This window comes from Gallinula chloropus, assembly GCF_964237585.1.
Source record: "Gallinula chloropus genome assembly, chromosome: 5".
Classification (NCBI taxonomy): Eukaryota; Metazoa; Chordata; class Aves; order Gruiformes; family Rallidae; genus Gallinula; species Gallinula chloropus.
The window spans coordinates 1,542,922-1,558,026 of record NC_140090.1 but is presented as its reverse complement, the minus strand read 5'-3'; the positions used below and the strand labels follow the sequence as shown (position 1 = coordinate 1,558,026).

General features: G+C 54.1%; 1 protein-coding gene across 1 annotated transcript in view; it reads left to right on the top strand.

The window, feature by feature from the left end:
• The window catches only part of FMNL2 (formin like 2), a gene marked incomplete at both ends in the record, with an annotated part of 141,371 nt that overhangs the window by 81,898 nt on the left and 44,368 nt on the right, over positions 1-15,105 (top strand). Inside the window, 3 exons of the mRNA XM_084265733.1 lie at positions 7,259-7,339; positions 11,052-11,128; positions 13,814-13,897. Of these exons, the coding sequence (XP_084121859.1) occupies positions 7,259-7,339; positions 11,052-11,128; positions 13,814-13,897 (242 nt within the window). The remainder of the gene's footprint in view (positions 1-7,258; positions 7,340-11,051; positions 11,129-13,813; positions 13,898-15,105) is intronic.

Sequence of the window (15,105 nt, the reverse complement as noted above, 5' to 3'; positions counted from 1 at the left end):
ACAGCCTCAGAATCACAAGGTTGGGAGAGACCCTTAAGCCCATGGAGTCCAACCGTCCCTGTCCTGTGCTGACCCAGATCCCTGAGCACCTCATCTCCCCTCTGTTAAACACCCCCAGGGCTGGGGACTCAGCCCCTCCCTGGGCAGCCTGTGCCACAGCCCCACAACTCTGCCAGGGAAGAACTTTGCCCTCCCAGCTGAGCTGACCCTGCCCTGGGGCAGCTTGAGCCCATTGCCCCTTGTCCCATCTCCTGTCCCCTGGCTGCAGAGACCATCGCCCACCTCTCTGCATCCTCCTGGCAGGGCAGGGGAGGTGGGGAGAAGGGCTCCCCTCAGCCTCCTCTTTTCCAGGCTCCACACCCCCAGCTCCCTCAGCTGCTCCTCAGAGGATTTGCCCTCCAGCCCCTTCCCCAGCCTGGTTGCCCTTCTCTGCACTCGCTCCAGGACCTCCCTGTCCTTCTGATGCTGAGGAGCCCAGAACTGGACCCAGCACTCGAGCTGCAGCCTCCCCACTGCCCAGTATAGTTTCCCTCCATGTGCAAACTCCCACCCCAGAGCAGATCCGCCCTTTGCAACATGCAGCTGCTGCTGATTCACTCCCAAACTCTCCAAGCAAGATAGCAGGGATGAGCAGATGGAAAAGCAGGGAAGGAAATTTGCAATCTGGAGTAATCAAGTATCTTAATAGCTCCTTGCACAACGCAGAGTCCACCCCCAGCTTGGGATGAGTCTGCTTCCCATTGCTTGGAGAGGGCAGGCAGAGAAGCAGCCTAGAACTCTTGCAACCAGCACTGTGAGGATCCCAGAGGGGATGGGGGTGACAGTGTGCCACCCTCCCAGGGCCCAGCCTTTTGGGGGGGGACATGCAGGGCTGTGTATCTGTGATGTGTGGCATGTCCCCCACTGCCCTGGCAGCCCAGGAGGGTGCTTGCCAGCCACTCTGACTTACAGCAGCATGAAGCAGGTGTCTGAAGAAGCACCAGGATACAGCAGATGGGGTGTGAAATATTTATATCTGTCCACATAATTATGGTGTGTGGTTAGAAGTACCTCCAGGAATAGATTTTGTGTGGAATGTATGGTTTTCAGTCTGGGATGCACATTCTGGCTGCTTTTATCGCTCGTCAGCGCCCTTCTTTGCCTGGTTTTTGCTTAGTGAAGGACTGAGGATGTAACCTGATGGACCAGCATGAGGAAATTAACTCTTCTGACCCTCCTGTGCTGGTTTTCAACTCAGGTCTGAAAGGAAAAAGGGCCCAGAGGTTGCTTGGAAATTCTATTTCCTAAATAGCCTGTAAAGCCATTTGTCTGGGAAACGCGTTGAGAATGTTGGGGGAGAGAGTTTGGCCCCCAAAGGGATTCCACTCCTGCAGGAGGGAGGTGAACAGAGTGGGAAGCTCCCAGCCTAATGCCACCACCCAGGAGGAAGTGAGAAGCCTGCTGTGAGCAGGACTGTGCTCATCCCACTGAGCCCTTGCAGGGGGTGCTGGGCTGGCTCTGGGGGGGCTCATCCCCTGTGGTGTTTTCTGGTCCTTTCTCTGGAAACCTCACAAGTCACCCAGGTGTCACAGTGTCCAGACAGCTTGTTCCCTGCCTCTCCAGCTGCAGGGAGGAGAGGATGAGCAAAGCCAGTTCTGCTGTTGCCCATCCTGGAGAGGGGCAGGTGGGGAAGAGGATGCCATCCCCTGGCAGAGCCAGCCACCCTTCCCCTGTGTGCTCCAGAGGGGACAGGGATGCTGAGGGAAGGGCTTGGGCACATCTCACAAAGTTCTTCGTTGCCCTCTAATGGCAAATTGCGGCAGGGGCATCGCCGGGGCATCTCCTTTGGAGAAGCCGGGGGTGTGGCGCAGACCTGAGGTGAAAATCCTGCCATTTCCACCCAAAATACCCTCGCTGGGCTATTCCTAGAATCCTCCAGCTCCAGGGGTGAAAGCCAGGCTGTGCTGAGGAGCAGGATGGGCTTCTCCTGGGAGCAGGGGACTCCCTGGGCTCACTGCCTGCCCGAGCATCCTGGCATGTGGAGCTCCAGCACGGAAACCTGGTGGTGTGGGATGGGGTGGTGGTGTGGGATGGGGTGGTGGTGTGGGATGGGGTGGAGGTGTGGGCTGAGGTGGTGATGTGGGCTGAGGTGGTGGTGTGGGATGGGGTGGTGGTGTGGGCTGAGGTGGTGGTGTGGGCTGAGGTGGTGGTGTGGGATGGGGTGGTGGTGTGGGCTGAGGTGGTGGTGTGGGCTGAGGTGGTGGTGTGGGATGGGGTGGTGGTGTGGGATGGGGTGGAGGTGTGGGATGGGGTGGAGGTGTGGGATGGGGTGGTGGTGTGGGATGGGGTGGAGGTGTGGGATGGGGTGGTGGTGTGGGATGGGGTGGTGGTGTGGGATGGGGTGGTGGTGTGGGATGGGGTGGTGGTGTGGGCTGGGGTGGTGGTGTGGGCTGGGGTGGTGGTGTGGGCTGGGGTGGTGGTGTGGGCTGGGGTGGTGATGTGGGCTGGGGTGGTGGTGTGGGCTGGGGTGGTGGTGTGGGATGGGGTGGCCTTCAAGAGAGCCCCAGGGAAGGGAGAGAGCTGAGGCTCAGGGCTTCACGGGGATGCTGTGCTGTCTGTTGTTTGGCACAGAGATCTGTGAGCCCCAAAACTCTCCTCAGAGATGTGATGAAGAGACAGGGACTGAACAGCAGCTCCTTGTGCTGCGTGTCACCACCTGGTGCCATTACCCCTTTGGCAGCAGAGATCTGGGGTTTGGTCCCATTACCCCTTTGGCAGCAGAGATCTGGGGTTTTTGGACTGAGCATTTTCTGTCCCTGTGCACGTGTGCAGCTCTGTTCTGAGAGCTGTTGAGTGAAAGGCTTTGCCTACCACTGCACCTCCCCTGTTGTGGGTGGAATACAGGCTGGAAAATCCAGTGTTTGACTGAACTCAAGAGTGTTTGGACAGGTAGAGGCTCCCACAGCTTCACCAATCCAACTGTCTGGCCCCGGGGATGCAGCTCACTGGGGATGGGGGCAGAGCTGCCCTCCAGGTCTGTGTGGGATGGGGTGGAAATGTGCTCTGAGTTTACAATGTGCTTGTGCACCAGGAGGGAGGAGATTCTGGTCCACAGCCCTGCCTGTCCACCACCTTGCACCAGCATTCACCATGTTTGGGTGCCCCAGGCTGTGACTCCCTGCCCCTGGGTACCCACTGGGATGCACTGGGTGATGAGCTAATGAATGAAACAAGTTAGTAGAGGTAGTTACAGCAACAATGTTTGTCACTCGTGCAGAAACACCCCAAATATTTAAGGAAGCAGAATTGCTTAGGGATATGGTGCAGTAGAGGATGGGTATGAGTGGACTTGATGATCTCAAAGGTCTTTTCCAACCCTGTGATTCTGTAAAAGATCTCTGGAAAAACCACAGTTTCCTGGTTACTGAATTAATATGTTTTCCAGATTTGGGTGAACAGGAGATGTGTTGAGCTCTTTGTAGGGCTGCATGGAAAAGGAAATGGAGAAATCCAGCAGTTCCTCTTGGCTGCTGGAGTAAAGTACCCCCTCAACCCCCTTTTTTTGGTATCCATCAGGAAAAGAAAGCCCTAATTGTGGACATTGCAGGTCTGAGTGCAGCACAGCAGCAGTGCTGTGCTCCCCTGCCCAAGCTCTTCCCCTCATTTATCCTCATTTATTACCCTGAAGGGAGGTGCTGGGCACCAGATCATCTCCCTGCTCCCCGGTCCGGTGCTGCTGCCCTTTTGCATGTGCTTCTCCCTGCTCCTCTGTTGTTCTTCAAGCTGCAGTGATTTTTCAAGTAAGAAAGAGCCTTTTATCCTTGGGAAATGAAGTTAGTTTGCTTTCTAGGTGGCTGACAAAGGCAGGGGCGAGTTATTGCTGGGCTGCTCCTTTCTCCTTTCAGGGCTGTAGATAGTGCTGGTGCTTATGTGAGTCACGTCCTGGAGATAAAATAGGTTTCATGGGGATTTATTAACTTTGTTGTGTCTGAACAGCCCAGTCCTGGGGCAATGGGGAGGGGAGGCTGCTGTGTCCCAGTCCTGATGTCACCCACTGCCTTATGCCTTTCGCTCAGTGAAGTTTGGGGACCCAAAGAGGGACTTTAAACTTTCTCTCTGTGAGGTAAAAGATCCCCAGCCTCCTCCTTCAGACAGTGTTAAGCCCCTTCCCTTATAAATGCTTATTCTGAGGACAGATTTGGCTGGGGAGTGATTGCAGACTGTCAGAAGGGGAGAGGAGGAGTGGACAGGGAAAAGCCATGATTTTTAACTCATTATATGTAGTATCTTAGGTGTAAGTGGGTTCTGTGTGAGCAGCAGGACCTCTGTGTTAGCTGAGCAGTGTGGCTGCCCCTGTGAGGAAGTAAGGAGGATGAGGAGGACCTTGGGAGGACTGCAGCTGGCCAACCTGCAGAGTCACCTACAGCTAACCACCAGACTGCTGGTCCTTCCAGCACCCTGCCTACCCACCCTGTGGGAGCTCTGGCAGAGCATCACCTTTCTGGGAGGGTGCTACCTGCAAGCAGACATCCCCAGAGGCATCAGGGAGCCTCAGGCTGCCAGCACCACTCAGCACCAAGCCCTGGGCCTTGCAGCTTGTGATGTATCAGCATCTAATGTAAAACAGAGTGGGATAGATGGAGACAGTAATCACAGCCAGGAAAGGGGTTGTTTCAGAGGGTAATCCCTCATGGCTTTCCAGAGCAGAAATAACACTTTCAGGGGCTGTAAAAATGTTTCCAGGACTAGTAGGTGTTTGCCACAAGTGGTTCTTGGTCAGTAGTTTAGAGAAGAGCATTGCTGGTGTCTGCTGGTGGTGGAGAATGTCTTTAAAATCCTTTAACCCAAATCACTCCATTGAATGTCTTTAAAATCCTGCTCTGTGCCAGCCATGGGCACACTGCTTCATAGAATCACAGAATCCCAGCCTGGTCTGGGTTGGAAGGGACCCCAATGGTCCCAGAGCTGCAACCCCCCTGCCACAGGCAGGGACACCAACCTCCAGGCCTGGAGCTACACAAGGTTGCCCAGGGCCCCAGCCAACCTGGCCTTGAACACCCCCAGGGACGGGGCACCCACCCCCTCTCTGGGCAGCCCCTTCCAGCCCCTCATCACTCTCTGCAAAGAACTTCCCCCCAGTCTCTCCTCTCCCCCTTCCCTCCTCCAGCTTCACTCCATCCCCTTGTCCTGCCAGTCTCTGCCCTTTAACAAGCTGATTCCCCTCCTGTTCCTCTGCTCCCTTCAGGGACGGGGAGGCTGCAGTGAGGTCCCCCCACAGCCTTCTCTTCTCCAGGCTGACCCAGCCCAGCTCCCTCAGCCTCTCTCCATAGGGGAGCTGCTCCAGCCCTCTGAGCATCTTCTTGGCCCTTCATTTTTACCTTCTGACCATGCTGAGTTACTTTCTTTTACAGCACACAGCCAGATAAATACCAGGAGCAGCTTTTGGTGTTCAGACAGTGGGATGTGGTAACTGGGCAGCAGTGTGGTTATGAAACAGATACTGCAGCCAGCACCACGTCCTGGCCTGATACAGGAGGTTCCAGAGATCCCTTATGAAACGGGAAATTTCGGGAGGAAATGGTTATGAGATCTTTCCTCCAGGGAGAGGGCAGAAGAGCTTAAAATTCCTCCAAGCTACAAATAGTGTCAGAGCTTTTGGAAGTGCTCTTAGCAGGTTTGGACACGGTGTACTCCTCCTGTTTCACAGCGGCTTTGTAGGGCACGACTGGTGAAAAGGCAGGGGAGAACCAAGCAGCTCTCACTGTGCAAACCTTAGACACCTTGTATCTGTCTTTAAAGCCTTTAATTCGATTCTGAATGATGCTGGGTTACAGATCAGGTGGCCTTGGGAAGCCTTCAGGGAGAAACCAGGCTCAGGGGCAGGTGGGAACTCCTTGGTGCTGGACTAGCAGCAGGGGAGATGGGGAAGGGAAATGGGGCACATTGCCAGAGCACGCCAGGAAGGAGGGACACAGGCATCAGCAGTGGGAGGTTTTACATGGGTACAGCCTGTGGTTGCAAGAATCTGCCTTCCTTCATGTCCTGAGGTTGGTAAGACTCCATCCTTGGTGAGCAGGAGAGGTGTGTGGTGGGTCCTGGGCATTCCCAAGGCCACAGGGATCGGTGTCTGGTCCATAATTTCCCTGGGAAGTCTTAGTGGTGGCCTGGGCAGCTTGCTGGCTTGCTTCCTGCCATGCTGGTGGACCCTCAGCTCTGCCCTTGTGTGACACAGGTGCAGAAGGAAACCTTGCATGTCAGCAGCAGCTGTGGGTGGCTGGGATGAGCTCAACCACCAGCACCCTCCCCATATCAGCAGGACTGGCAGAAAGCAGTGCTGGTGGCTGACCCCAAGGCACGATGAGTGTGCTGGGGCTCAAGCCTTGGGCTGAGGTAGGAAGAGGGATGCTGCTGTAGAGCAAAGGAGCCTGTGGTGGTGGCTGGGCAGGGCTGGTACCAAATCTGCATGGTTACTTCCAGGAGAGCTGGCCAGCCTCGTGTGTGCTTTGTGACTGAAATAGAGCTGGCTGTGGTTCGAGTGTGGGGCTCCACTGTGCCCTGCTGACCACCCCACAGCCCCAGCAGTGGGTGCACACTGGGTGCCCGTGGCAGGGGAGGCTCTGCCTGTGCCCCTGGGGCACCCTGCCCTCGCCAGCCTGGTGCCTCTCACCAGTGGGAACCTGTGGTAAGGGCAGGGCTGGGCCCCGGGCAGCCTCTTCCAAAGGCAAGCCAGCTGAAGATCATGGATATTCCCAGTTTGCTGCCAGCGTGCTGCTCTTGTGTTCATCCTTCTGGCCTCCAAACTGGGAGGTGATGAGACTCTCCCAGGACTGGCCCGTGCAGTGTGTTCCTTGGCCTGTTCCAAGTGATCAGACAAGTGCCTTGGCTTCTGTGGTGGCAGCTTTTGGGCAGCCAGGGACACGTGTCCCCTCTCCCACCGTCTCTCCTGCCCCTCAGTACTGCAGAAGCCCTGTTGTTATGTGTGTGTGTGTTTGCATGTGCAGCTGAAATGTAAAGCCATCCCTGAATATGTAGGGGGTGTTTTTCTGCATCCTATGTAAATACCAAATTTCAGGGTATCAAGCCATATGCAAAGGTGTTTGATTTGCATGCATGTCCTGTATGCAAAGAGGGGACCTTTGTGAATGTGAGGTGTGGAGATCTAAAGCTGCATTATATATACAGCCTGTTTCCATACACATGTGTGTGCATGCATTTTTATACACAGGGAGTACAGAGGGTGTTCTGCAATGGCTGATGTTTACTCTTCTCTCCTCTGCAGGAAAGATTTCAAGTGAAGAATCCTCCTCATACGTACATCCAGAAGCTGAAGGGCTATCTGGACCCGGCTGTAACCAGGAAGGTGAGGAGTGTCCTGTTTCCTCTCACCCATCCCTTGTTCCTCTGCAAGGATGGGCCAGGGGTCTGGGTTCCTTCCTGCCTTTGTGTGACAGGCCCTGCAGAAGGCTCAGAGGTGCAGCAACCGGCAGAGAGAAGCGAGGAGAAATTGGGAAGAGGTTGTGGTTTCCACAGCTCAGGAAGGAGAACAGATGTTGCAAGGAAAAGGACCATCTGACACATGAAACCACTTCAGCTTCAGTAAATAGGCTGACAGAGTATGGCTGAGCTGTACTCCAGGTCTGACTTCCCACGTGGGTGGTGAACACACCTCTGTGGGATGGCACCTCTCTCACCCCTGTGAAGGGGACAGGGGGAGTTCTGAGTCCTCATCTCCAGGTGTTTGTGTGACACCAGTTCAGTACAGCCAGCACGGTTCACCTCTCAGTTGTGGTCTCATCGAGGTTTCAGGGTTGGGAAGCAAGGACTAAGCTGGGTTGTATTCACATGGCAGAGCCTTCTGCTAATTATTTCATCCCAAATAGTTTGTTAATCGCTTTATGTGATTATACACGACTCTCTCCCTGTTGTTTGTCCCTGCATGTGGCTTCGTGCGGGGATGTCTTTGTGCTGGGTCTGAGACCCCTGCGCCGTGCTTGATGTGCTCAGGAATAGCCTCCAGGACTCTGGAACCACAGCAAACCTCCGGCCCCTTAGAGCACCCTGAACCTTTGGTATTTAACCTCTTTGGCTATCAGCTCATATCCTGTGTGGATAGTTAGAGTAGCCTTTAAACCCAGCCCAAAGCCAGGCAGCGAGAGCGGAGCGGGTCCTGCCATTGACTGGCTCTGCCTGATCCACAACAGTCGGGGCTTTGTGTTGCTGTACAGTCAGCTGAGGTCGGTGCCCTGCAGTAAAACACGTCTCCTGACAGGGCTCCCAGGCTGGGGCCAGGGCTCCCAGGCTGGGGCCAGGGCTCCCAGGCTGGGGCTGGCTCCAGCCGCAGCAGAGGTGCACCTCTGTCCCTGTGAGGGCCGAGGGGCCGACACCAGGGACCCCGCGCTTCCAGCTCACGTCTTCAGGGCTGGAGTAATGTCTTCTGACAGTGCTTCTCTTGTTGGAGGCTCCAACGAGGAGTAGGAAAGCATTTAGTAGGAAACCTTGACGTTTGCCTGTAGCTGGTTATAGCTTTTTTACACGGGGGTCTTTGTGTTCTTCTCCTGAAGGGCTTTTGAGATGCGTTTAGTGTTTGGCTTTGCTCTGTGGTTACTCCCTGGGCACACATTGAAGCCTTTCTTATCCTGATACCGCTGTGAGAGTCCCATGACAAATGACAAACCCCAAAGAGCCTAAAAATAACTCCCATTGAGTTCCTCTCCTTTGTTGCGTTGGGCTGGAGCGCCGGCAGCCTTTCCTCAGCCTGCGCTGCCAGGCGGAAAGATTGACAAATGGGCTCCTGGACGTGCTGTTGTGGGGTGAGCTCTCCTTACTGGGAGTGCTGCTGGCAGGGAGGTGGTGCCAGCATCTTCTGCTGAGGGTCCCCAGCGTGGCTGGGAGCTGGGGGTTCCAAAGGGTGCCTCAAAATGCAGGTCTTGGCTTGTAGTCGGGGATCCTAACGGCTCTGCCCAGGAAAACAGCTCTGAAATGGGAGTATGGAAGTGGTGGAAATGACATGGGGTTTAAAGAGATGTCAGCTTGGTGGGTCCTGGAGCCCCACAGAGCACAGAGCTGGGGCGATGCTCTCTGCTGTGCTTGCGTAGAGCAGCCTGGCCTTGCTGGGGGTAACGGTCCCCTGTGGGGCTGTGCCGTGCCCTCCCACCCCAGGCCATGCCCTCCCACCCCAATCTGCCCCTTGCTACCCCAGTACTTTACCCCTGGGGAGGTAAGGCTGCCCACTGCTTGCAGTTCTGCTGCACAGGCTCTCTGGAGGTGAGGCACAGTGTGCTTGTACTCTGAGCTAATGAGCCCAGGTCTGGGGAAGCTCTATGCCTGATCTCAACCAGCTCTTTCCAAGTCAGAAATGAGTAGTGCCCTGTGCCTACTGGGACCATTTCAGCTGGCTGGTGGCTCTCTGAGCTGGGATGGGGACTCACCTCAGGTAAACCAGTGGTGCTGCCCACCCCAGGGTGACACCCTGGTGAGCAAGGCAGCTGGTGATATTCACGTAGGTCAGCAAGGCAGGGTCAACCCTGTCCTTTCATCATCTTCGTGAGCTCATCAGAATTATTAGCTGTGGGAGTCCCCTTGGTTTTACTGGGGTTGTTGTGGGGTGCTGAGAAGAGCCCCTTTTCTCCACAGGGTGTGGAGCACAGTGCCACACGCAGCAGCTTCGCTTGTGTCCTGAGTGTTTCCAAGCCCTTTCCAAGCACACTGAGTCTGCATGTGTGGCAGCTGATGACCGAGCTGCTTGCTAAGCACAGCAGTGCAGGGATGATTACCCCTGTCCTTCCGCCTCTGCTCTCATTTAGCTTGTTCATGAATGAGAAGGTACCAAAGCAACTGCTCCAGAATGGTTACCCAGCTGTCCTGCTGCATTTCCATGGGCAGGGAGCGCCAGGCAGGAGAGAAGATGGCAGTGTTTGTCCAGCCAGGAGAGGAGGAGGCACTGCTGGCTCTCCTGTCTGCACATGGAAGGTAGTCCTGCTGTGGGGTGGTTTGGCAGAGGATGGAGAGGAGCTGCCTGACTCAACTTGAGATGAGTCAGTGTGTGTTTAGAGGACTTCTGTGACTGGTGCCTGCTCTCAGCTGTGAAGTGGGGCTCTTGCTGCAACCTGGGCAGGTTCTTCTGTGATTCACAGAGTCACAGGGGCTGGAAGGGCCCCCCAGAGCCCCTGGGGTCCAACCCCCTGCCCAAGCAGGGTCCCTAGGATGGGGCTGGAATCTCTCCAGAGAAGGAGACTCCACACCCCCTGGGCAGCCTGTCCCAGGGCTCCCTCACCCTCACTGGGAAGAAGTTCTTCCCCACATTGTGGGGGAACTCCCTGTGCTCCAACTTGAGCCCATGGCCCCTTGTCCTGTCCCCACAGACACTGAGCAGAGGCTGCCCATGTCCCCCTGTGTCCCACCCTTCAGCTCTTGATCCCCATTGATCAGATCCCCTCTCAGGCTGCTTCTCTCCAGGCTGAACAGCCCCAGCTCCCTCAGCCTTTAATGTGGAGCCTCATCTCCAGTGGTTTCCTTCTGCCCTTCTATGGCCTTTTCCCAGCTTCTAATTCTGCAGACACAGTTCAGCAGCAGTTATTCCAGTGTGCAGATGGCAGCAGTGTGTATCTCATCACTGGCTGGCACCCATGGGTTTGTTAATTACACAGCAATCACAGCAGGTGTTTGGTGTGAAGAGGCGATGGCGAGATGAGAATGATGCCCAGGTGCTGTAGTGCCCAACAGAGGCTTTGATACTAAACCAGGACTTGTGGAGGAAGGTTTATTTATCTGCAGGCTTCCCATCTTCTTAATCCTGGAAACTCAACAGTGTGGATGGGAACAGAAGGTATTTTTCTGGCTGTTTTTGTTGACTGCCAGCCCGTTGTTGTGGTGGCTCCTTGGAACTCGGAGCGTGCCTCAGTTTACCTTCACAGCATCACAGAGCTGTAGGGGTTGGAAGGGACCTCAAGAGATCATTGGGTCCAACCCCCCTGCCAAAGCAGGGTCCCTGTTCACTCTGCACTGCATGAGATGTTGGTGTTTTTAGTAGCATCATGTGAGTCTAATTGTCATTTCTGCCTCTTTGATTACAGAAATTCCGAAGACGAGTCCAAGAGTCGACCCAAGTACTCAGAGAACTGGAAATTTCCTTAAGAACAAATCACATTGGGTAAGAAGTTTTGATAAACTCTAATCTATGATTTTATTGCATAGAACCATAGAATCCCAGACTGGTCTGGGTTGAAAGAGACCCCAAGGATCACAGAGCTCCAACCCCCTGCCACAGGCAGGGCCACCAACCTCCAGGCCTGGATACTTGTCCTCATCTATTGATGGATTCCCATGAGAAAACACCTCTGTGCATGCCCAAGCAATGATACTACTTGATGGATCGTTAAAGCCTGAAGGGCTCAGTTACAGCTTAGCTGGGCATCTCAGCAGAATAATTCAGCTTTAATCCTTTCATGACAGGGTTCAGCCACAGCTCTGTGAGGGCTGAGAAAAGATTGCAGCCAACTTCAGCTCGCCCCGAGTCAGTCAGAGCATCAGGGAGGGTGATTGTGTCTAGAATAGTAATGGCATTGCAGCTATAAATACATGTGTGTGTATATATATTTATATATATAAAGCCTGTGTTGTGTATATATATAATATATATATGAGCTCTATACATATATATACAACATGAGCTTTATATGTATTTTTTATATATAAAGCTCATTATATATATTATATATTTTATATGTATGTATATATGTAAAGCTCAAGTTGTTTTATAGCTTGAACATGATGCTGTTCCTGAACCCCAGCTGACCAGGATTTTACTTCCCCAAACCACACCATTCCTCTCAGATAGCAAAAGGTTTCTCAGTGCTTTGTTTGGTGACCACACAACATGTCCAGCTCAGTTCCAGGGGCTGTACAGGATGCTGCCCTGGCTTTGAGGCTGTTTTAAGCTGTGGGAGGAATAGCCCTTCTCTCTTCATAGGAGCTGGCTCCCCAGTGTGATGCACACAGGATGGTGTGTGGGGTGGTGAGGGACCTCCCCACAAGCCACACTGCCACAAATGTGCCTCTCCCACACCCCTGCTCTGGCTCCTGCTACGTTTTCCCTCACTTTGCAGTACAAGAGGTTCCCTGCCAGAGACGTAGGGCACCCAAAGCATGACAGGCTGCAGATGGGTGGCAGCTCCTGGGTGCACAGGAGGGACCATGGTGGGGCACCAGATAGACAGAGGAGGCTGGCAAGACTGGGGTTTGTTTACTCTGTTCACCTGGCTGCAAGAAGGGTTTCAAAATATGCCCTATAGAAATGGCAGGCTGTTTATTTTAGCTGCTAAATAGCCAAAGGTTTAAAGCATGAAGGCTGTAATAACTCAGGGGCGATGGATTCCCGCTGTACTGAGAGCCCAAGGTGCATCGCTGCAGAGGCAGAGCGAGCCCAGAGCCCCCTTCCCTCCTGGGCCCCACACTCATCCCAGTGGCACCCAAGCTGCTCCTGGTGGGGTTCTGGCTGCTCCAGCTGGGACTCAGGGCAGAGCCGAGCTGAGGCTGTGCTGAGGCTCCCTGGTTTTACCCCCACAATTACGCTTTTTGAATCACTGGGCATTTTTGAGTTTTTAAAAAAGATAATGGGCTTTTCTGAACTGAGGATCAGTTGGCATAATGCTCCAGGGCCAGGATTCACAGTAACAAGTTAACACCTTTTAAAAAAAGAGGGCAAAATTGCTGTTACATGTATGTCCAGGACATCAGATCTCACCCTTGCTGCCATCACTCACAGAATCACAGCATCACCAGGTTGGAAAAGCCCTTTAAGCCCATCGAGTCCAACCGTCCCTGTCCTGTGCTGACCCAGATCCCTGAGCACCTCATCTCCCCTCTGTTAAACACCCCCAGGGCTGGGGACTCAGCCCCCTCCCTGGGCAGCCTGTGCCACAGCCCCACAACTCTGCCAGGGAAGAACTTTGCCCTCCCAGCTGAGCTGACCCTGCCCTGGGGCAGCTTGAGCCCATTGCCCCTTGTCCCATCTCCTGGCCCCTGGCTGCAGAGACCATCGCCCACCTCTCTGCACCCTCCTGGCAGGGCAGGGGAGGTGGGGAGAAGGTCTCCCCTCAGCCTCCTCTTCTCCAGGCTCAACACCCCCAGCTCCCTCAGCTGCTCCTCAGAGGATTTGCCCTCCAGCCCCTTCCCCAGCCTGGTTGCCCTTCTCTGCACTCGCTCCAGGACCTCCCTGTCCTTCTGATGCTGAGGAGCCCAGAACTGGACCCAGCACTCCAGGTGCAGCCTCACCAGTGCCCAGTCCAGGGGCACAATCCCCTCCCCAGTCCTATTGGCCACACTGGTTTTGGTACAAGCTGGTGTGCTGCCTGTGGAGAAAAAATACACCAGGTCTGTGTGACACCTGCGTTAGGAGGCGGCTGTATCCACTGCTCCATGGTTCCTCAGCAGCCTGTGCTGGGCAGGAGCTGAGCCTGGATTTGGAGCTCCATGGCACATCTGAGCAGCAACCCCCCTGCAGTGGGAAAGGCCCCTGCTGAGTCTGGAGCTGGGTGCTTGGAGAGCACACAGCCAGGTCCTGAGCGGTGCAGAACATGCATGGGAGTTCCCGTGGGGCTTTTGGGTGGGAGGTTTTTCCCATCCCAGTGCTACAGAAAAGCTTGTTGCAGGATGCTGTAAAGTCTTCTGAAGGACTCAGAAGTCCTCCAAATAATATATAGTCCCTCTTTTCCTGAGAAAGCTGACTTTTGCTCCCTTTCCTGCGATGGTTCTGGCTTCAGTTTCTCTGACAGGAACTCCAGTGGCAGCACCAAGCCCCTGAAGTGCTTCTGATGCCCAGTGATTTTTCTTACAGGTGGGTCAGGGAGTTCCTGAATGAGGAAAACAAAGGCCTGGATGTTCTGGTGGAGTACCTGTCTTTTGCACAGTATGCAGTCACGTAAGTAGGACACCCCCTGTGCTCTCTGCAAGGCCAGGCCAGAATGGAGCACACATGGAGCAAGAGGGTCTGTCCCTGTGGCCCTCCTGCCCCCAGCTTGGTACAATTCTTGCACCTACCTTATAGCCAAGGAAATGGTAACTGCAGGCCAAAGCCATTGGATTGTAACACATTGTAGAGAGCAAAGAAAGCCTGAAGTTTAATGCTGGAGATGTTTTATCTCTCCAATCCCAGGATCTCCTGGGCTTGGAGGGACTCATAAGGACTATGGAGCCCAACTCCCAGCTCCACACAGCCCAGCCAAGTCAGAGATGGGACTGAGTGCATCATCCAGAGGCTTCTTACCCTCAGCCCAGCTCGGGGCTGTGACCCCTTCCCTGGGGAGCCTGTGCCAGTGCCAGACCCCCTCTCAGTACAGAACCTCTCCCTAATATCTAAGACTCTACTGACGTGGTTTTTGGCCTCTGAGCATCTTAGGGGTACAGTGCAAAAACGTTCAGCACGTGTGGAAGCCTGCAGGCATCTTAGCAGTGGGCTTGAGCTGAGTCCTCACCCCAAGGACTGATCTCAGAGCCCATCTAGTTCCAACCCCCTGCCACAAGCAAGGACACCCTCACTGGATCAGGGTGCCCACATAACTGAGAACAGGAGCTCTGCCAAGGAACAGGACTGTAAGACCCAGTAAAGGCCAAGGACATAAGTGTAACGCTGCCCAGCACGTTGAGAGCAGCATCCATGCATGAGCTGCCCATCACCAGTCACAAGCTGTTGGTGTCTTGTGCAGTAGGTGTGCTGGGAGATGGGGTGGGAATCTCAGGGTGATTTTACAAGTCTGGAAGGCTTCTACAGTTCTGGTTAGCTGAGAGTCAGAGATAGTCTTTGAGGTCATAAATCACTCAGTCGTTATTACATGTGATGAAATTAATGACTGTTAAATTGGGAAACACATCAGCTTCCATCAGTCCTCATATCACACGCTTGGAAATGGTTGGGCTGGGGATCTGGTTTGGTATATCCACATCTTTCACTGTGGGATATCACAGCAGTCGGTTTTGGTCTAAAACTGGGGAGAAGCAGTAGGTTAAGGACACTGTTGCAGTTGGGAACTCGAGCTGAGTAGCTCCACTACTTTATTTTTAGAGGAGATTCAGCCATCAGAAAGGAGATTTCTGATGCTGTAAAAATTAATGAAGGAAGATTATATGTTC